The sequence below is a fragment of the Thunnus maccoyii genome, chromosome 18 (assembly GCF_910596095.1).
Source record: "Thunnus maccoyii chromosome 18, fThuMac1.1, whole genome shotgun sequence".
Taxonomy (NCBI): Eukaryota; Metazoa; Chordata; class Actinopteri; order Scombriformes; family Scombridae; genus Thunnus; species Thunnus maccoyii.
In genome coordinates this window covers 15,587,115-15,608,332 of record NC_056550.1, presented here as the reverse complement: position 1 = coordinate 15,608,332, position 21,218 = coordinate 15,587,115, and the positions used below count along the sequence as shown (strand labels likewise).

General features: G+C 39.6%; 2 protein-coding genes across 5 annotated transcripts in view; one reads left to right on the top strand and one right to left on the bottom strand.

Annotated features, from left to right (window-relative positions):
• Positions 1-13,974, top strand: part of LOC121883413 (mitochondrial import inner membrane translocase subunit tim16-like) — a 116,231-nt gene extending 102,257 nt beyond the window's left edge. Inside the window, exons 18-31 of one of the 3 annotated variants that reach the window (XM_042391660.1) lie at positions 113-199; positions 331-473; positions 698-802; positions 1,043-1,128; positions 1,311-1,452; positions 1,565-1,654; positions 1,803-1,919; positions 2,072-2,207; positions 2,402-2,493; positions 2,679-2,765; positions 7,982-8,066; positions 9,739-9,875; positions 10,341-10,406; positions 13,802-13,974. In XM_042391660.1, the coding sequence (XP_042247594.1) occupies positions 113-199; positions 331-473; positions 698-802; positions 1,043-1,128; positions 1,311-1,452; positions 1,565-1,654; positions 1,803-1,919; positions 2,072-2,207; positions 2,402-2,493; positions 2,679-2,765; positions 7,982-8,066; positions 9,739-9,875; positions 10,341-10,406; positions 13,802-13,891 (1,463 nt within the window). In that variant the 3' untranslated portion in view covers positions 13,892-13,974. Of the gene's footprint in view, positions 1-112; positions 200-330; positions 474-697; positions 803-1,042; positions 1,129-1,310; positions 1,453-1,564; positions 1,655-1,802; positions 1,920-2,071; positions 2,208-2,401; positions 2,494-2,678; positions 2,766-3,717; positions 5,660-7,523; positions 7,632-7,981; positions 8,067-9,738; positions 9,876-10,340; positions 10,407-13,801 lie in introns of those variants that run through there. The other 2 variants (XM_042391658.1, XM_042391659.1) reach the window with 2 other exon arrangements.
• Positions 13,975-15,800: 1,826 nt separating this feature from the next.
• Positions 15,801-21,218, bottom strand: part of glis2b (GLIS family zinc finger 2b) — a 29,443-nt gene continuing 24,025 nt past the window's right edge. For both annotated transcript variants that reach the window (XM_042391663.1, XM_042391664.1), the window contains exon 7: positions 15,801-21,217. In XM_042391663.1, the coding sequence (XP_042247597.1) occupies positions 20,475-21,217 (743 nt within the window). In that variant the 3' untranslated portion in view covers positions 15,801-20,474. The remainder of the gene's footprint in view (position 21,218) is intronic.

Sequence of the window (21,218 nt, the reverse complement as noted above, 5' to 3'; positions counted from 1 at the left end):
GGGTAAATGCGTCTACTGTATATATTTGAGCTGTATGCTGGACTGCTCATTGTCTGTGTTATTACTGTAAGTGCATGAGTGTGATGCTTGTCTCCCTCTCTGACCTTGCTAGCTGGTGATGATGCAAAGATCCGGGTGTGGCAGGTACCAGAGGGAGGGCTGAAAGAGACCCTGACTGAGCCTGACCTCATCTTGCAAGGTAGGATAGCCTCCACAAAGGGCACACTACTGAAATCACCTGAATTCAGTTTTCTTTATAATAGATTGTTGATTGACAAGTCTGACAAAGAGAAAGTCAAGCTGATTGACAGCTGCTGTGACCCCTCGTAGGCCACTTGGAGAAAATCTACTCCATCAAGTACCACCCTTTGGCCAGTGGACTCCTGGTATCTTCCTCATATGATCTCACAGTCAGACTGTGGAACCTGGAGAGCGGAGAGCAGGTCAAGCTCCTCACTGGACACGAGGACCAGGTGGGTGATCAGGAGCCACTTAAATTTTAATCTTGAAATACAAGACTACTGAAAAACTATTAAATCAATGCTCAGTCTGAGTTTAAAAAGTTTTCATTCAGCCATGATGAGAGGATAAATTAAGGAAAGTTTGTTAAGAAAGGATCATAGTTGTAGATGTCAAATGTTTATTTTGAATACCCCTGAGTTTCTTCCTCTTGCCCTCTCTTGTGGTTCATGTTCAGGTTTTTGGCATGGCTTGGAGCCCAGATGGCAAGCTCCTGGCCACAGTGTGCAAAGATGGGAAAGTTCGCATCTATGACCCTCGCAAGTCCACTTCACCTGTGCAGGTACGTACATCACAAAGGGCAATATGGTAGAATACAGCCATAAAGAGATGAGATTTGTCTCATAATCCCCTCTCATATTGATACTTAAATATTAACAACTTTGAGTTGTTAATATTTATGGTGAGTTGGGGTAACTAAGAGGTGCTCTTACACAGAAAGAAATGCAAAACATAGCTTTTTTTGTTCCATCAATACATCTTTCTTTCTTTTACACGTAAATTTACTGTTTTCTGTTTTTAGGAGGGTCCAGGTCCTGAGGGCCACAGAGGAGCTCGTGTGGTGTGGGTGTGTGAGGGCAAATACCTGCTTGTGTCAGGATTTGACAGGTACTGAACACAACTTGACCGTGTTAAAGTATAAATCAGGCACATATATATATTTGAGTGATTTCAGTGACATTTGCTGGCGGTTTTAACAATATAAAGTTGTGTGAGTTTTCTACCAAAGTCTTTTATTATATTAAAACATTCACCCTGAGTTAATCCACCCTCTTGTCTTGCCTCTGCAGTCGCAGCGAGAGAGTACTCTACCTGTATTCTGCTGAATCCCTGTCCTCCGGAGCCATAGCCAGCACTTCTGTGGACGTCTCCCCCTCCACACTCATCCCTTTTTACGACCCCGACACCAGTGTGGTCATCCTCACTGGAAAAGTAAGAGCATTAACAACTACTTGATGGAATCAACAGCCATTGTTGCCACAAGTTTCATGTTGCATAAAATAAAAATTTGATGTAACATTTAAATGTTTCATCCATTTTCCAGGGCGACACCCGAGTGCACATTTATGAGCTGGTCCCTGAGACTCCCTACTTTGTTGATTGCAGCAGTTTTAACTCTCCTGAGCCACATAAGGTACTGGGCTGATCTCCATTACTTTTCTTACTTTTCTTTTTCATATGTTTTAATGTATCAGTCAGTCACCACACATCTGCATACATGCTTACTCTTAGCAGTCTGTTTTTTGTCTCTAGTAGATAACCTGGTTGTATCATTTCTGCAGGGCTTGGCCTTTCTTCCCAAGACAGAGTGTAATGTGCGTGATGTGGAGATAGCTATGGGACTAATGCTCACCAAGACAACCATAGAGCCGGTGGCCTTCAGAGTGCCACGTGTCAAGGTGAGCCAACGCCACCACCTAGTGGACACATGGGAACACTGCATACCTTCCCTACTGAGCGTTATTTATAAGTAATGGCCACGGCTTTTTCCATAAGTTTCTTTATCATTCCCCACTATAACTCTCCCCTCCTGTCCACTTTGGGTCTCCAGAAAGAGTTTTTCCAGGATGATGTGTACTCAGACACAGCAGTGTGGTGGGAACCGGCACTGACCGCCTCTGCCTGGCTCTCTGGCTCCAACGGTCAACACAAAAAGATCAGCCTGAAGCCTAAAGACATGACGCCAGGTGTGAACATGAACCACAGAGTCTCATACTGTATACACACCATATGACCTTGTCTAACACACAGCATAGAAAGATTTGTTTGTGTTCATCCACATCTTTTCTTACCACTACAGTCGCCATATCAGCAGTGGGTATGTCTTGGTGTCTTGATGCTATGTGCGTGCATGTGTGTGTGTGTGTGTGTGTTTTCTCAGTGAGTGAGGCCCCCAAAGAGGCTCCAGTGAGGAAGTACCTGCCCTCGTCTGTTTACCTGGAGGAGAAGACTGATGAACAGAAGAAAGAGGAGGTGAGGCCTGTCTGGTGTCATCCAGTACAACTCATCTGGAGCATATGTCGGGTTTCCATTATGCATATTAAACATGTTGAAATCCTCATACACATGTCTTGGTTGTTGAATAAAAGAAGCAAGAGTTTCTGGTTACTTTTCCCTGATGTATGTTGAAATTGAATATGTGTGTGTGTGTGTCCCAGCTGCTGAGCGCCATGGTGGCCAAGTTGGGAAACATGGATGACCCGCTGCCACAGGAGTCCTTCGAGGGGGTCGACGAGGACGAGTGGGTGAGTGAACGTAATGGGAGCAGCCGTGAAGATGAAGTCTCCCAACTTTTCTGCCTTTCTGTTTCCAATTGTCAAGTATTGATGTTAAAATAAAGAGTGTGCTTTAACAGTAATGACACACATCCTGCCACACAACACACTGAGCGTCTACTGTGTCATTTTCGACATTATGAAACCTGGTACAATTCATTGCAGCCTACAAAATCTCTGCAAGAAAAGGTGTCTCATAATCAACATTGTGTTGATTCATCTGAACTTCTGAGGTTGCTCTTTCCTATGGTTAAAGAGTTTATCCTGTTTTTATGGCAAGCTGTCTTAGCCTCAAATCTCCAAACTATTTGAATTTGGGTTTCTTTGGGAACTCAGAAACCTTTATGACTGATAAATACGGATATTTTCAAGTTATTGAATAGGTTATGGGGGCTGGGCGATATGACTAAAATCAATATCCCACTGTTATTACATGTTTTGTTTTTATAATTAGGAGTTTTGGTTTTATAATGTTGGTTTATTGCTATATTATAATATATTTATAGAAATACAACTCATCTGAACTTATTTTCAGCACAGTCTCTGGTGTTTCACATAAATAATATTACACATAATATCAATGTGTAGCATGATACGGCAAATGTTTGGAAAACCACATATAAAATAATTTATTTGATGTCGAGTAGAGTGAACTGTGTTCCACTGTTATGCATTACATCATTTTGTTGTTTTTAATTATAATTAGCTTATAATCCTTAAATTCAACAACACAAGTGTGTATTATCATCATAGCATCACAATGCAGCTCCATTGAAATCTGATAGATGATAACAGCAAATAATCGCCTGAAGTTTGTAGAAATGGAGAAATGTAGTCAAGAGTTTACTATGTAAATATGGAGACATTCGGGACCTATGGGATATTGATTCTGTCATCTGACTTTGTATTCTCTGTCTTCCAGGATGACTAGAGGGGACGTCGCCTTCCTTTGCTTCAGTCATGGTGCCAACGACAGAGGAGAGACCAGCCAGAGTCACTCGTGTGTGCTGTGCCACCCAGTCGTCCTCTTGAGCTTTATCAGCTACATCTCAGCCTTCCTGCACACTCAAAGAATACTGTACAATGTAAAAGTCTAAACGGTTTAAAAAAAAAAATCACAATAACTAAAACCTCTGATATCAGGCGTGTATGTATCACAATATGTTTGGGTTTTGAAAATCAAATGTCACATTGTCAAGCTGATGTTCATCATATCAGACTGCATGAAATTTGATATGAAAATCATTTTCAGCTGGAATTTATAAATATTTAAAATCATATTCTGGGATAAATCTGACTAATTGGTTTGTTACTATAAAATGATGTCACACTATTCACAGTATTTAGAAAAAAATCCACAATACAAGATGATACAACAATAAATACCAGACAATTCTTGTCCATTGATTTGTATAATATAGTTCCAGTCAACAGATAAATAACCATTCCAAGTCAATGAAAACTGCAGGTAACCAAAGCAATAATACTTCTGCTCTCATGTTACATTACCAGTTAACTCTTAATCATGGGTTACACTGTCTACAAACAAGCAAACTTTTTTTTTTTTTAAAAACTGGATGATGATTTGAGCACAGCTTCTATTCGTGTCCGTGGTATGTGGTCATGCTATGAGCATGATAGTTCACTCTGGTGTCTTAATATTTAAAAAATAATGGTTTTATGCTTGTGCCCATTGTGCTATTTTCTGATAACGGGATACCAGGTTGTGAATTGTTGTGTACAAAGTTGTTATCCGTGTGCACATTTACCTCCATAGTGGACCACTGCTTGCTTTTTTCCTACTGGTCAGTCATGTGAGCACGCTCAGTCAGATTGTGTCTTTGAATAATGTAATGTGGATCTTGAACATCATGCATCTGATGTAAAAAACCTTGTCTTCCTGTTTGTTCAGGTAAAACACACACACACACACACACGATTACTGTAACATGTTCAAGCCTTCAGATGCAAACACCACAGTGAGGATACAACAGGGTCACCAGTGTTCATGTTTGGCCTTGAACTGGAATTTCTTATGACAACAACATAAAGTTCACTTTTCTTTGTTATCAAATGTTAGAATAACGCCATTTGAACATGATAATGTGTTATTGTATTTGTGCCAGTTAGATTTATTTGAATATTTTGACATCTAGGAATAGAATAGTAATAAGTAGGGGTTAAAGGTCAATTATAATGAGATGTTTTCGTCTTTTGGTTGTTATGCATTGAAAGCCAAACCACCTCCTTTTTGGAGTTTTAAAGGGGCCTTTGTACACTTAAAGATGATTGTTTCTCTTAGTTTCTTGTTTGCTGGACTTTTAATCATGATCTTTGTCGGTTTTCAGACTGTTTGGGGGGTATTCCTCACTTAAATGAGCTAATTTTCTTATCCGATGTTTATTAGTAGTATTCAATCACGGTGTGTATGAAACAATAACATTACAGTATTAATAACTTACAATGCAGCCATAACAGCCATCATGTAATTCCTAATCAGGGCTATAGCAATATCATCATTTATCCAGGCTTGAACCAACCGAGTTTGTTTACAACCTCTGATGGACTGAAATAAACCAACCAATTCAGCCACGCATGGTCATGCGCATCATGTTGTACACATGAACTGCAGGTGTCGTCAGTGTTTGTGTGATGATGTGTACTGTATGTGCTTGTGATTCTCAAACGCCATACTTTGTAATTTTTGGATATTAACCTGCCTTCCATTGTGTAAAAAAAAGAAACTTCCTTTTTATACAGTGAGTAAAGCATTGTTTGTTTTTTACTGTCTTACTTGAGTAATGGTTTGTGGATTTTTTTTTTCAATATTGTCTCGCAAAATAAACACCTTTCGAATCCATTAATACTTGTCCTTGTGTGATTAATATTCATAAACTGCAGTGATTTCTGAGCTTGTCAGCATCAAGGTCTCTTTGGTTGAGACTACGGGGGCCCTTAAGTGACATGTAAAATAAATAATCAGAATCAGCTTTATTAGTCGAGTATGTTTGAACACAAAAGCTATTTGACTTCCAATCACTTTCAATTCCAATCGCTCTCAAATATATATATATATATATATATACATATATATACACACACACATACAAACAATGTATATACACAGGTCAAACGCACTGTAAACTACATATACAGTAGTGCAAATAGTCTGGGTTATGTCATAAGTAACTTTAGGTGCATACAGTACATAAATAAATAAATAACAAAATAAGGAAATTAAATAAATACATGTATAGTTTGCCAAAAATTCAATACAAATACTCATACATCACAATTCCCATATGTGATGCACATTATTGTTGTTTGCAATACCACACACACTTGAACTTTATGTATATTTTTTGTCTTTTATATCATCTGAATGTTGCTTGTATATTGTGTATTTTCTGTAAGTAATATGTACATTGTCTGCATTGCTTGAGAGACACCAACAGCCAAATGCCTTGTGTGTGTGTTAACATGCTTGGTGAATAAATCTGATTCTGATTCTGAAGAATAAATAAATGGAGTTTGGTCTGTATATTGTTTATGATATTGTATAACATCTGGTAATGGATGTTCACTAAATAGGGCTTCTGAGCTAACTCTGACTCATTAACAGCTGTTTTTATGTTGATCAATAAGCATGGTGTTTGATAAATAAATACAATAAAAAGCTGATTTGTGATCAGCCTTGTGGTGTAGAAACCACATCGATGGCAGACAGGTCAGCACTTTTAAAATGAAATGACTGAAGCAATCAGAAACTATATTATGGTTTAAACTATATTATTATCTTATCCTGTGCAGGGTCACGTTCAAAGTCTGGTTTATTGCAGAACAGCTGCTCTGACACATTAATTTAATATACTAACTGTTTCAAACTAGCAGCAGTTTAATAGAACAACGGATTACACTGACATTGTTTACCAGAATGCCTCTAAAGCTGATCTTGGTCCCCTAAATGTTGTAGATAACAGAGTCTGCAGATTTATATTAGGCTGTTCTTTTTTTACACACCATTGCACAATGTTAGACACACTCAGATGACTCCATCTTGATATAAGACATCAATTTCACTTGTACCACTTTATTTTGAAATGCACTAACTTTAACTATCCTTATTGTTTCAAACAATTTTTGTTCCTTATATGACAAATTATTCACAAAGACACTCTGATCAGATCCTCTTTATGGTCCTCTTTGTATCAAAAGAAGGTGATAAAAAAGCTTTTATATTTCTGTCTACGTCTGATTGGAATAAGTTACTTGCAAATATCAATATATGTTTTGTTTTCTCATCTTAAAACAAATTCCCTTTTCAGTAATGCTATCACTGTTCCTTTATAGATTGATCATTTTTCTTTTGATTGTGTCTAGTCGAAGGTAATAACTTCTGTTTTTGTTACTTAGGTTCTTGTTTGTATGGTTGTTTGTTTTGTCATTGTTGTGTTATGTATTATTGTGTCTTGAGCTGTTTTGCGTTCTATTTGTTTTCTGAGTGTTTGTTTTGGACCTGCTTGAAAACGGGGGTACATCTACATTTAAATCTACAAATACATCTTAAACGGGTTTATCCTGATATAATAAATTTTGATATAATAAAATTTCTAACAGTTTGTTTCAGCATATTTCCAGTAAACAACAATTTTGAGGCTGCAGAGCTCAGGCTGCAGTTCGGCCTCCCTGCCGGTAGGTGTCAGTATTACAAACAGCCTCCCGTTGAATTGTGTGCTAGCTTGAACTTTGACCCTTCAGTAACCTTCACTGGTGTTGCTACATGTGTGAAAACAAGTCGTGCTCTGTCGGTAAAAGGCGTTTAACATATTAAAAATGGTAAGAATACATTTCACAGTTGTCGTTTTCTTATACCCAGAGTCTTTGTTAACGTTAGTGTGGAGCTATTTTGCTAAATGTTAGCATGAGCTGGAGACGTTGTCGCAGTTTACTTTTCCAGCACTGTTACATAAGATAGCTGCCTTCTTTTCACTGGGACAGTGTTCAATTGGTCTATGTTTAGCTAATGTAACAAAAATGTAAGTTCCTGACATCTTCTTAGTTACATTACACCAGGACTCAGTCTATTATGTCACCTGCTAGAGGTACAGGCTCTGTCAGAGGACTGGTGTGATCATTTTTGTCTTCATTCTTGCATTCATGATGTTTTTTTATTTTTTCCTCTGCAGGCTAAGTATCTAGCACAGGTCATTGTGATGGGAGTACAGGTGGTGGGACGTGCTTTTGCTCGTGCCTTACAACAAGAATATGCAGGTATGACTCATAATGTGGCCATAAGTCTGTTAGAGTTTCAATGTAGTATGTAAAACTAATGCGTCCAAAAAACAACTGATTCATCAATCAGCAGATTGATAAGTAATAATTTATATTATTCTTTAATCGTTGCAGCAATTTATCAAGCAAGAATGTCAAAAAAATTGGATTTTCTTTGTTTTATATCATTGCTAATTGAATACCTTGGAGTTTTGACTGTTGCTTGGACAAAACAAGTAATTTACAGACAAAACCCTTGGTTCAGAAAACATTTTTAAAGACTGAGTGAGTCATCACAAATTTACCATCAGATTAATTGGTTGCAGCAAGGGTTGGCTGATGTGGTAATTATGATCACGTGAGTAATAGAGATATTGTCCAGAGCCCGACAGATATATTGGTCAGCCGATATTATCGGACGATATTGGCCTATCACAGAAATATCGGTATTGGCGTATGTGTGGTCCGTTATGCACCGGTTATCATTTTTTATTTTTCAAACCTGCAGTGCAGAACTTTTACATATAAATGAACATCTGTTACATTCAAGCCTTCGCCAAACAAGTTCACACAATGCAGATTAAGCCTATCACCCCCCGATAAGTCTCTTTGTATTTCACAGTACACAGACTTACTAGATCTCATGTCAGGAGCGACATTCCCGCGCTGGCTGTTTGGCTGTTAATCATGACTGTAGACTTTCCAAATGTTATTGGATCAAATTCTGATAGTGAAACAAGTCATTTCATGGGGGTTGTGTGATTCTCAAAACAATCCACCATTTTACAGCTGAAGCAGTACGTTATGGCCAGTGGTGTACTGGCATACAGGGACAAATCCTGTTTGGCCGATGGACCAGTGGACCGTTAGAAACGTACATTTCTGGGCTGGTGGACATCAAAACATATTTGTTTTTACCGGCCCCCCTTTACTCTCAGTGCCAGAAGGGGGAGACAAAAGTCCCACACTCCAGCTTTAAAGTTACATAGGCAGCATTTTATGTATATTTGATCCTTTTTCTTACTTCAAGTTTATTATATTCATGTGTTTTTTTTTTGTGTGTTTTTTTATTTAGATTTATTTATAATTATTAAATTCCTGAGGTGAAGTTTACTGTTTTAGTGCACTGATGTCATTTCATAAAATAAAGTTTATTGTTAAACTGTAAAATATCATGCCTCCATTGCATATCTTTGTAACTGCATTTGAGGGGTCATTGCAAAAAAAAAAAAAGTGTGTTTATATATATATTCTGTATGATTATTGGCTGATATATTGATATCGGAATATTTTTACTCCCTAATATTGGTATTGGCATCAACTCCAAAAATACATCACTGGTCGGGCTGTAATATTGGCCCATAATAATATATATCACAATATGGTAAATGTATGTGTAAACACATGTTAGATAAGTAAACTGATGTTCAAAGTAACAAACTGTGTTCTAGTGTTATGTCGGACCAAGTTCTCAGTTTACTCTTGATAATATTACAACCTGCTCAGAACAGAAATTTGTAGAATAATATGATGAAGTTATATCATGCTGAAATTTGATAAGTGATAATATCATAGTGTCACCCAGCCCTAATTGCTTTCACATTGATGTAGGTTGTCTGATGAAATGAAGTGGTGAACTTTAGTGTGTGTTACATTTTTTTTCCCCTTACAGCCAGTCAAGCAGCAGCGCGGGCGAGAAACACTGCAGGTCAGCAGTCGGCTGCAGCCTCCAGCATCACTGGGATGACCCTGCAAGAGGCTCAGCAAATTCTCAATGTCTCCACACTCTCCCCTGAGGAGATTCAGAAGGTGCGAACACACTCTCTTGTCAGGTTTTTTTTTTATAGCACCAGCCACTGTCTAAACATGTGTCTCTGTCTGTATGAGTTCAGCACCCTCCTTAATTTAACAAAATTATTCCTTGAGCTTTGCAAACCGTTTCATTGTGCCAGTGGAAGAGGAGTCAGATACAGAGATACACTATGATTTTTATAACAAAAGGATTCTCCCAACCCAAATCTGTCTTTTGAATATGAAACACTCAACTCCTCTGGTGGCTTAACACACTGCCTCTGTCTAATAAAGTTTTTACAGCAGGAACACAGATTTAGATTCATGTGAACTGATAGACTTTTGTTTGATTTATTTATTTTTCTACAGTAATGGTTATCAGAAAATGTGTCTATCTGTGTCTTTGCTGTTTTGAAATAAATGTTTTAAGTGAAGATGAAATGCTGTTACCTGAATATTCACACTAATGTTTATCTCTTCCAGAACTATGAACACCTTTTCAAAGTCAATGATAAGTCAGTCGGAGGTTCATTTTACCTACAATCAAAAGTAAGTATTGTGTAGCTCATAACACAAGACATTTCACTTTTTTTTGTTATTGAAGTATTAATTAGTTATATTGCATCACATTGTTATTTTCAAATATATTGTAGAGCAGAAGACAATTAAGGTAACTTGTAATTTAGAATAGAACAGAAGCAAATATGATTTTATTTTTCACAAAGTGGATAATTGTTTTTAGCTCACCAAAACATTGAAAAAAACAGCACAAGAACATAAAACTAAGATGTAACAGGACGTCATAGGAATATAAAACACAGCACAGTGGTGAAAAGTATAAACAAAATGATTAAAAACAGAATATTGAGACATAAAATAATGCCTTATGTGAAGCAGGATTTGCAGTAGGGCTGCAACTACCGATTATTTTCATTATCAGTTAATCTGCTGATTATTTTCTTGATAATTTGAACAGTTGTTTTGTCTATAAATGTTGAAATAGTGAAAATGCCCATTATAATAATAATTTCCCTGAGTCCAAGGTTACATCTTTAAATGTCTTACTTTGTCCAAACGACAGTCCAAACCCCAAAGATATTCAGTTAACTGTTACGTATGACAAAGAAAAGCATAAAATCATCACATTTGAGAAGCTAAAAGCAGCAAATTCTCAGCATATTTGCTTAAAAAATGATTATTTGATTATCATTTGATTAATTGACTATTTGTTGCAGCAGCTCTGTTTATTTGAGTTTACAATGCTGACTGCACTAAGAGACTTCTTAGAAATGTTTTTGGTAGCTAAAGACTATAGCACCTATCAGAGTTCAGTGTGTTGATATATATGTCACTCAGCATATTATCTTGTCAATTATCAATGCAACTCAACTAAAAAGCTTACTGCTAAACCTGCTGTTCAGGTCACCAAACTGTGATATGGAGTTGAATGTCTGCACCTTCTCAATCCGAGTTTTGTAAACTATTTCTAAGACTGACTGATTGTTGGGCTGTTGAGTGCCTTTCTTGCAAATATGGTTATGGATTCTCAGAGAAGCTCAAGTTGTTGTCTGACCCCGTGTCTAGACAGCAAGCGTGTCAAATGCGTTTTTCACGCGCACATCACACGCAACAGATATGCTCTAATTGTAATCAGTGCAGCTGTCTGCACCGGCTCCATGCATAGTCACGTCTTAGCTGCGTCTCACGGGCATAACTGCGACCTGAAGCGTTCATTTACGCTTCAAGTCTATTTCCCTCCGTTTTACGCATGTCACTACAGTCATGTTTACTGGGCTCTGAGCGCTTCCAACACACGGGTGACCTACGCTCAACACTGCATAGCGTAGTGCATCACGCTATGTTTGCTGTCTAGACACGGACTTAGGATGTATACTTACAACTGTTTGCACTTTCAAGTTAGAGTACATTTGCATTAATACCATTAATATAAATTGATTAATTAACCCTCTAGACCACAGTAGAATTCTAAAATGTTGCTGCAGTTCACTGAGAACCCTCACGAGCATTTTCCTACTCAATCCAAACAGCTCTATCTCAAAAACAGAAAGAAACTGCAATCAAGAGATGTTTTCATTTGAAAAAAAACACAACTTCCTCTTTAATGTGGTACCAATATGTGGCATGTGTAGCAGAAACATCAAGTAATTATCATTATAAACCTGCACTCACTCGTAACCCCACCTCTCCTCAGGATGACATTCATGTGATGAGGCACTGATCAGTTTCTACAGTGTGAAACATACTTAATATACAAACAATATAACTTCACACTTTTTCTTTGGAAGAAACTTTATTATCATAACTGCAAAAGTCACTACAAACTGTACACGCAGTTACAATAAGTAAAATCTCAAAGTCAGCCAATAATAGCCTTTAGTAACATCCTATTTATTTTTACTGAGGTGAACATAATATGAAATTAATAAATGTAATGATGCCAAACAATCAAAATATTCAATGAGAGATGCAATGTATCCTAAAAGAAGATCAAATAACTCTAGGTCAATTTTACAACAAGAATGTGATCCACTGCATTTCCCTCCATCTGCTTCCTAGTGTCAACAAATCATAGCTTATAATCAAACCCTATTTTCACTTAAGTGTATATGAAATCAACATATAACTATGCCAAACAATCCAAACATTCAATGAGAAATCCATCTGACTCTACCTTAAAGAACAGAAAGTAACCTCAGGTTAATTTTATAACAAATGTGATCCACAACATTTCTCTCCGTCTGCTTCTCGAGTCAACATTCAGAGTCTGACAACAAAACAGGTCCGTCACCGGATAATGCCCGGCTTTCAAAATACATCCCACACTTCAACCCACACAGCAGTGTTATAAGAACAGTCAACAAAAGTCGCCAAACTTATATGGAAAAAAGAATTCATACGGGAAAAAGTCGCCGCAACCCGGTCAGTCCTCCCTACCGACGAGGCACTCTGCCTCATCCGTCTCCGTCTACAGCGTCCGTCTTTGGCAGTGAGAGCTAGGTAGGTCCCATTGTTTACTGACGGTGATTATGCGATTTTGGGCCAAAAACTTGACCTCAAAAATGTCTTTGTTGCTTTCCACCATGCATGATGAGTCAGGATCTCTCTCACAACACAATCTTACGGCATCAGTGACACTTAGTCAGCAAAGCCATTCTCTTGTCTACAAGAGGAAACCGGGTGGAAACCCACAAAAAAAATTATGATGATGTATATTTCTGGTTCTGTTTCATCAATGACAATTTAAAGTATCTACAATACAATAAAAAAGCTCATGACTTTATTTTCCCTTTTTTTGATACACTGGAAATCATTTTAAAATGACAGGCACTCTTGGGTGCTATGGGGTCTAGAGGGTAAATAAAGAGCAAGCAGACTGCTCAGTACACGGAGTACTGAAGCCTCTCTATGACAAGGACAGGTATGCTGTGCACAATGCCAGTTTGCTTTTATGATTGTAACAATTCAATCTTTTGTTTTTCCTCTTTCAATCTTTGTTCACCTCACTGTGTTTTCACCCTCAGGAGAAAACTTAATTTGATGTTTTTGTGGCACCAGTATTATTGAGCCATAGATGCAGTTGTGAAACATTAGAACTTGCGCAACCTGAAACAATGGTTTTCATATTCTTAGTCACTCAGTTCACTTGTTTTGCTCATAACATCCAAACAAACAATGATCAGTTCTCTTTCTGCTTTTGTGTCTGTGTCAAATATAAAATTACGACGCATGTGACTCTCAGCATGTACAATAGGAGGAATCCACTCTTTGAACTGGGTCATGTTTGAAATTAAGTTGTTACTGATTTTATCTCTCAACAATTCTTCTGTGCTCTGAGTGAGCCACAGTGTAATTTGGTTATTTTTGAAAGAGTCTTTCTTTTCTCCCAGTCATCATTATTATTGTATGTGTGTGTCTATGTCCAGGTGGTGCGGGCTAAAGAGCGTCTAGATGAGGAAATAAGTATTCAGACGCAACAAGAAAAGCAGCAGTCACAGCAGAAAACGGAAACATGAAGTATGAAATGATGCTCGCTCTTTCTTTCCTTTCCCCATCCTCTGTAAATTATAACCTAATAAAAGCCTTCACCTTTTCTCTAGTCTTGACTTTGTTTACGTTTTTTTTTTTAACCAGTGGAAGCTTTTTCAAGATGAGGAAGCACAAACATGATTACAACATCAAGATATATACCAGTTATTAAAAAAAATGTTGTTCTTCAGAGGCTTACAGATCGTCACATGGTGGTTTTGTGTGGTTTGCAATGATCTGATGAACATAAAGAGTAAAATAAATTAATGTTAGTTTTTTGGTTACTGTGGGTTTGAATATCTAAAACACATAATACAGTGAGTGAAACTACAGCTCATTGATCATTAATCAGAAACAACAAATCTCTAATATTTTCATGTAAACCTGGAGATAATTAGGAAGTTTGAGGCGTTACAACATAAAAAGAAATATTTAAGATTCTGAACTATTTCTAGATCAGTAATCAAATTTAAGCAAATTTGTGGCATTGACCAACTTACTGTAACTCCTTTGTACAAAAGGTCAGATTTCCGTGAGTTGTATCCCTTCCATTGAAGCGTTCAGATGACACTCAGGTGGATTTGATCTACTCATCAGAGGCTTGTTCAAGTAACTCAACTTGCAGCCGGTGTTCACCTGTTACTAATATGGCTGTTCTTTGTTTCCAGCAGATCATTGCTTACCAAGTAGCATAGTGATAGTGGTAAACATGGCATCAGAACTAAGTGAAAGTGTCAGAAGTCAAATTATTCTAAGCAAAGAGGCTTTCTCAGCGTCAAATCATGGCTAGACTAAAGTGGGCAGTGCATGGAACTCTAAAACGCTTTGCACAAACTAGATCAGTTGTATCCAAAGCACTATCAGGCAGACCAAAAGTGACCACACCATCAGAAGATCAATACATCAAGTTAAGTTCACTGAGAGATACAGAATTTGCTAAATAAAGAATGCAAAAGAAGGCTGCCTTGTTGTGGTTTTAGAGGACGAGTAGCAGTTTCTAAACCACTTCTCAGGAGGGGAAACAAGGCCAAACACTTGGGGTAGGCTAAGAAATACCAGCATTTCACAGTGGATGACTGGAAAAAAGTCATTTTTACTGATAAATCCAAGTTTGAGATGTATGGCAGTAACAGAAGGGTGTATGTAAGGAGATGAACAGGAGAGAGAACAATACCACAGTGTATCAAACCCACAGTGAAACGTGGTGGTGGGAATATTCAAGTCAGGGGGTGTTTTGCCTACTCTGGATTTGGACACCTGCACTGAATTTACTACACCCTGACCAAGGAGAAGTACCACTCTGTTCTTCTCCTCTGGTTTGCATCTTTGTGGTAAAGGATAAAATAATGATCCCAAACACACCTCAAAGCTTTGCAAGAACTACTTGAGGACCAAAGAAAATCAAGGAGTCCTGACTGTCGTGAACTTTCCTCCACAGTCGCCTGACCTCAACCCCGTTGAACATTTTTGGGGGCACTTGACTGAGAAAGCCAATCACTTTGTGACATCACAAGAAGCTCATTGGAACATGGTCAAATCATGCTGGGGTAACATGGGTCATCAGGTCTTGCACAAACTTGTGGAGTCCATGCTAGCTCGAGTGCATGCTGTCATTAAAGTAAAAGGGGGACCTACCAAATAATAAAATATTCTGAAATTCATGTACGTTTTTCACTCAAATTGTTAAGCTGATATTATCATTTATAATGAAAAAAAAAAGTATTACATGTGAAGCAAATGCAAAATAGAAGTATCTTGACTAGTGGTCTTAGACTTTTGGACTCCACTGTATTTAAAGGGGCATTATGTATTATTATGTACATGTACATTTCCATAATGTGTAGTGATTGTGTGATTGGGACAGAAATGAAAACACAAGTTGTATCAAATGCCACTTTATTAAACATTTTTCTTTTCATTGACATTATTATCAATATCGTAATAAAATTCCTCTAAAACAGGAGAACACCGCTATGTTGTACCAATTGGAGACTTTTACAACTCTAAAATTCTGCATGTTCAACCACAGAACATGATGCCAGGAAAAAATATATTTTCATATAATCATTTTTTTTTCATATAGTGTATAGCTTCTATATTTTACCTATAATAAAAAGGCACTTGGAAAAATTAAAATACTGACATAATATCTCACAAATGTGCAAAAAACATAACTTGGAACAGGCCTTGCGTGGCCTTAGTCTTATCATTAACCCTTTGTGCAACACTGTGGCACTTCAGTCAATGGCACCCCTTTAAAATGTCACTGACCTAGCTAACACAATTTTCCTGTGCCCTGGATTTCAGTTCCACTTTTCATAGCTTTAAGTGAGGGTTACTTTAAAATCTCCAGGAGCAAGTACCGCTTTTAAAAATAAGACTTTAAATTCAGACTGAGGATGACTGTATCAACAGTGACAATTTTTTACAATTATTCTTGGTTCCCAAAACAATTGATGAATAAAGCTCTACACTGAGAAAGGATGTAACAGCATCCCCCTATCTACACACGCAATGAGGGGAACAAAAGTGCAGTTCATTACAGACTGAGCTCAAAGGGTTAATGGATCATACAGCTTATTTAATATTGAAAATATTTGGACCCTGGGAGGATCCGTGTCATATTATCAGCTTTCTGCCGCTGTGCTGAGTCTCTGTCCCTGTCTGCTACCAGCAGAGGAGAGATGGACAGACAGGGAGGAGGAGGAGAGCCGTCGCATCTGTGGGTTTCACTGTTGCCACGGAAACCATGTCTAGCCTACTTAACACCTGTTTCTGATGACATCACACACCAGGATTGTCCACTCACAGCGAGAGATCCTCTTCAATACTCTCTGATATCAAGAGACTGACCACTGGTGTGTGTGTGTGTGTGTGTGTGTGGTGAGGGGGGAGGAGGTGTCTGAGATAATAATGACAAAGAATTACTGAGGCAGAAACACAGGTATGAAGTGCATCGCTGATGTAAATCCTTGCAGACCTGTGGGCAGCCCAGCACAGCTCGTCCTCAGACAGGGAGGGTTATACTTGTTTTTGTTTACTGTGAATGCGGCTTGCTAGTTTAACTGTTCTCTCCATCTCTGGTAAAAAGCTTTGTGGCCGGGAGGTGGGGGAGTTGAGCCTTTTGGGTTTAATCTATAAAAAAAGAAAAAACCCAGAGGGCAGACAGAGTTCAGTGGCCTAGTTTTCTGCAGGCTGGTATGCATGTGAGTGGCTGCCACATTGGGCACCGCACAGCCAGTGACTTCAGAGCTGAGAGGGCCGTTTGCTGGGTAGGTGGCCAGATGGAGGGCGGCTGCACGGCACAGCTATCCTCTGCCTCTCTTCCCTCTGCTGGCACACAGCCTCTCTCCTCATCTCTCCCTGTCCCCTGTTCATTCATTTATTCATTCAGCCAATCGTTTCTCTCTTTGCTCTCACACTCTCCCAGTGATGCCCGCCATTTCACAGTCGGATGTTATTTCTCTATGGCTTCCCTTTATGGAACTGGAATTAAAAGTCAAAACAAAGGGAGCAGAGACTGAAGATAATTCTTTGTAAGGACACTTAAAACAAAATGCGTTTTTTTCTATGCCCATCAACTCTCTAAATGGTCCTCAGTGCACCAATGTGATTGTCATGGAGGACTGTGATGTCATGTGGCCCACTGAATACCTATCTAAGATCTCATTTTCCCAATGGAGCATTGGTTCCAAACCTTTTTGGCTTGCAACCCCCATAAAATGAAGCAATATCTACAGTTTATGGTCATAGTTTGGATATATTGTTGTGAGCAGATTTCTTTCCCACATGCTTTCATTGTACATCAATCTCACAGACCTGAATAGGTGAACCTACTGAGTCTACAGCCACGCTAGCATCTCTGCCTGTACTGAGGCTTTGAGCTAAATGCTAACATGCTGATGTTAAGCAGGCTGATGGGAATGTTATAAATTTTACAGGTATATGGTCATAAAGTAAAGTATTGAACAAATTAAGGTTAACCTGATGATGGTGCAAGATAAAAAGTCACCAGAGTTATTAATATTCATCCTAAAGGAGACATGAATATCTGTATCAAATTTCATTGCAATCCATCCAATAGTTGTTGAGACAAACAAAACAAAGATTTTCAACCTCATGGTGGCGTTAGAGAAAAAGTCGGGATCACCAAAGCCATTAGGATTTATCCTATAGGCACTATGACTGTCAGTACAAAATTTAATGGCAATCCATGCAAATATTGTTCAGATATTTCAGTCTGGATAAAAGTGGTGGATTGAACTACAGACTGACTTTGCCATCCATGAGCCACCCAGCTAGTGTGGCTAAAAGCAAATATTACTAAATAAACGTTAACACTATTTTGTGTAATGGAAAAAAAAAAAAGTCTTTTATATCAATGAAATCATCTTGATTAAATTGATTCTCTTCAGAATCATTTCAGGGAACTTCTTGGGGGTCCCAAACCCCAGGTCGGGAACCATTGCCCTTAAAGATGACCCAAACCTCTCCCTCTCTTCAACTCCTCAAAAGACTCCTCCACAACAGCAGAAAGCTGAGCGTAGAGCAGCCTTCGCAGAACACAAGAAGCAACTTCAACATCAGAAAAAATGTCTCGTCTGAACAACAGCAAAAACAAAACAAAACAAAAAAAAAAACCAATGACACAAATATAAAACAGCAATAACTGATTATTTCTAAGACTGGGCGATGGAAAAGTAAGACCGCCAACAAAGCAGATGGGAAGAGGAGAGATGGAGGAGTTAAAGAGAAGAGGGTTGTGTGTGTGTCAGTCTCTTGAGGGAATGTTCCTTGTGTTGTGATGATCCTCTCCTGCTCCCCTACCTCTCCTCTGTTAGACACGGCAATCAACATCATACATGCATTAGCAAACTAGCAATACAAGCCTGGAAGGACCCCACAGCGAAATCGACCCTTGCAGGCCTGAGCCAAAATGAGATAAGAGCAAGACAGGCTTTAAAGAACCATGAATTGGCAGTAACATTTCATAAAACATGTAAGAAATATAGTGTGTGGTAAGTGCATGTTGACTGCGTAATCGAACCGTGAGAAAAGTTTTCCCAGAAGTCAAAGGAGTCTTTTTTTCTTTTCTTTCTTTTTTTTGCCCCTTTGGACAGAATAAAATGAGGCAGTTTGCAATAGTGTGGCTTCCTAGACAGTCCAGCTGTATGTGGCATTGAGTGCATCACACCCCCCTCTGTGGCATAATACGTACATCCCTCTTTTCCCTCTCCAGGTATTTTTGGCACAGCTTGGGACTTGTTGAACTTGGGACAAAACTTCAACCAACACGGCTATGTTGGGCTTTGAATGGATGACCACCTGTTTTTCACAGCTGGTTTTGGGTCGGGTCACTTTTCAAAGTACAAGACGCTAGTGTTTATCACCACAGTGGCCCTTTCATACACAAACTGGCCGTGTTGATTCAATTACGGGAAAGCAGCTGGACAATCCAGAAGCAAAACAGTGCGAGTTCTGTAAATGACAAGTGGGATGTTGTGTATCTTGTCCGACCAGAGGGGGGAGCCAGACACACAAGTGCCTTAAATTTCACTTGTGTAAAAGAGGAAGTGATGATTGGTCATTGTCAGGTGATATTACACCATTTGTCTGCAGTAAGTCATCAGATTGCTCTGCGCCCTAAAAGCCCCTAGTCTGAATGCCTGGCACACATTCTGGTGGACTAGGCTGGTCCGTGTTTGTCACCCTCCCCAAATTGGGGACAGATTGTCAAAAATTGCTCTCTCCCAGTTTATGTTACACTGGGGGAGCCAAGAGGTTAGCAGCAGTTTTGAGGTTTCAACACTATAACCATTTGACACTATTAAGTGCTGTGTTAAATTGAACTGTCTCAGAGCTGAAGCCGGCTCCTGCAGCCTTCTCCAGCACAACACCCAATCCAAGACAGTTTGAGTTCACTTGCTTTGGTTTGGCAAGCTTGTCTGAATCATATTAATCACAGTTTGTGAAAAATAGGTCATAACTTTGAAATCAACTGTGGAGAATCTTCCTGTCACGTGCACGTTTGCCTAACTGAGAGAGCGTCATTCAGTTTCATGGTGTATCTATCTCACTGCTAAGCTGGAGGCACACTGTCGATTAAGTATAGTCATATATAAATACTTTAATGAATCAGGACTTTTGAGAGAACACAGAGCACTAAGACTGTCACGTTCATGGACCCCCGTCCACAGAACCAGCAAACAGGAATGAATAAAGTATAAAATAAGCAACAAGGAGCCCGCTGTCAGGCCTTGTGATAGAAATACAGAGCCTTACATGTTCCTGAACAGAGTTCTTGGGCCCCTTAGTTTCCCAACAATAAAAGAGGCTTGCGTTGTATTCTTAATTCTTGTGAGGTGTAGTGTTATCTATTGTTTATCTGACTGAGTTTCTCTATTGTTTTCTTTTTTCCCACCCCCTCTCTGAAATGCATTGCCTGGATTTGATTGTGCGAGCCAATCCCTATCACCTTTGACTGCCCGTACCCTCACTATGGCGTTCACCCTCCCATCCCGACCCCCTGAGCTCTTCTGGAATGTGTGTGTGAGTGTGTGTGTGTGTGTATCAGTTGACCACAGCTGGCTTGAGCACCACGGTGCCTGGGGGGATGACCACCCAGGACAGGGGATCATGAGACCCTCCTGTGGAAAGGTTTAGGACCCCCCCAGTCACCTCGTTCTCGCCTTCCTCCCCCCGGCCCCTCTTGGCCTGCTGACTGGGGACCCTGCGATCAGACGCAGCCCCCAGCACGGACACCATTGGCAGGCCCAGGGCCGAGGAGGGGAACGCCGGGGAGAGCAGAGGGGACTTGGCCAGGCCCAGCGGGGAGCCATTGAAGGACAGGATGGGTGTGCCTCCCAAGCTGCCTGGAGGGGAGCTGGGGCAACCAAGTGTGCTGAGGTCCAGGGGTCGAGGACTGAGGGGGGACAAGGGCAGGGAGCCGCCCAGGCCCTGCAGAGCATGGCCTCCCAGGAGAGCAGCCGCTGCCCCTGGGATGATAATGTGGGCTCCACTCACATAGGACAACTCCGAATCCTTCCCCCCTCCGCTAGCAAGCACTCCACTTTGACTCCCCTTCAGCATAGAGCCTACACCACCTGGGGAGCCCTGCTCCTGAGCCACAAAGTGACCATGGGCCTTGATGTGCTTGCGAAGAGAGCTGGGGTCTGTGTAGCGCTTCAGACAGCCCACCATCTTGCAGTAGTAGGGCTTGTCGACATAGTGTGTGCGTGTATGCTTGAAGCGGTCACTTGAGTTGGAGTAACGCTTGTTGCAACCCTCATATGGACAAATGTAGGGCTTTTCACC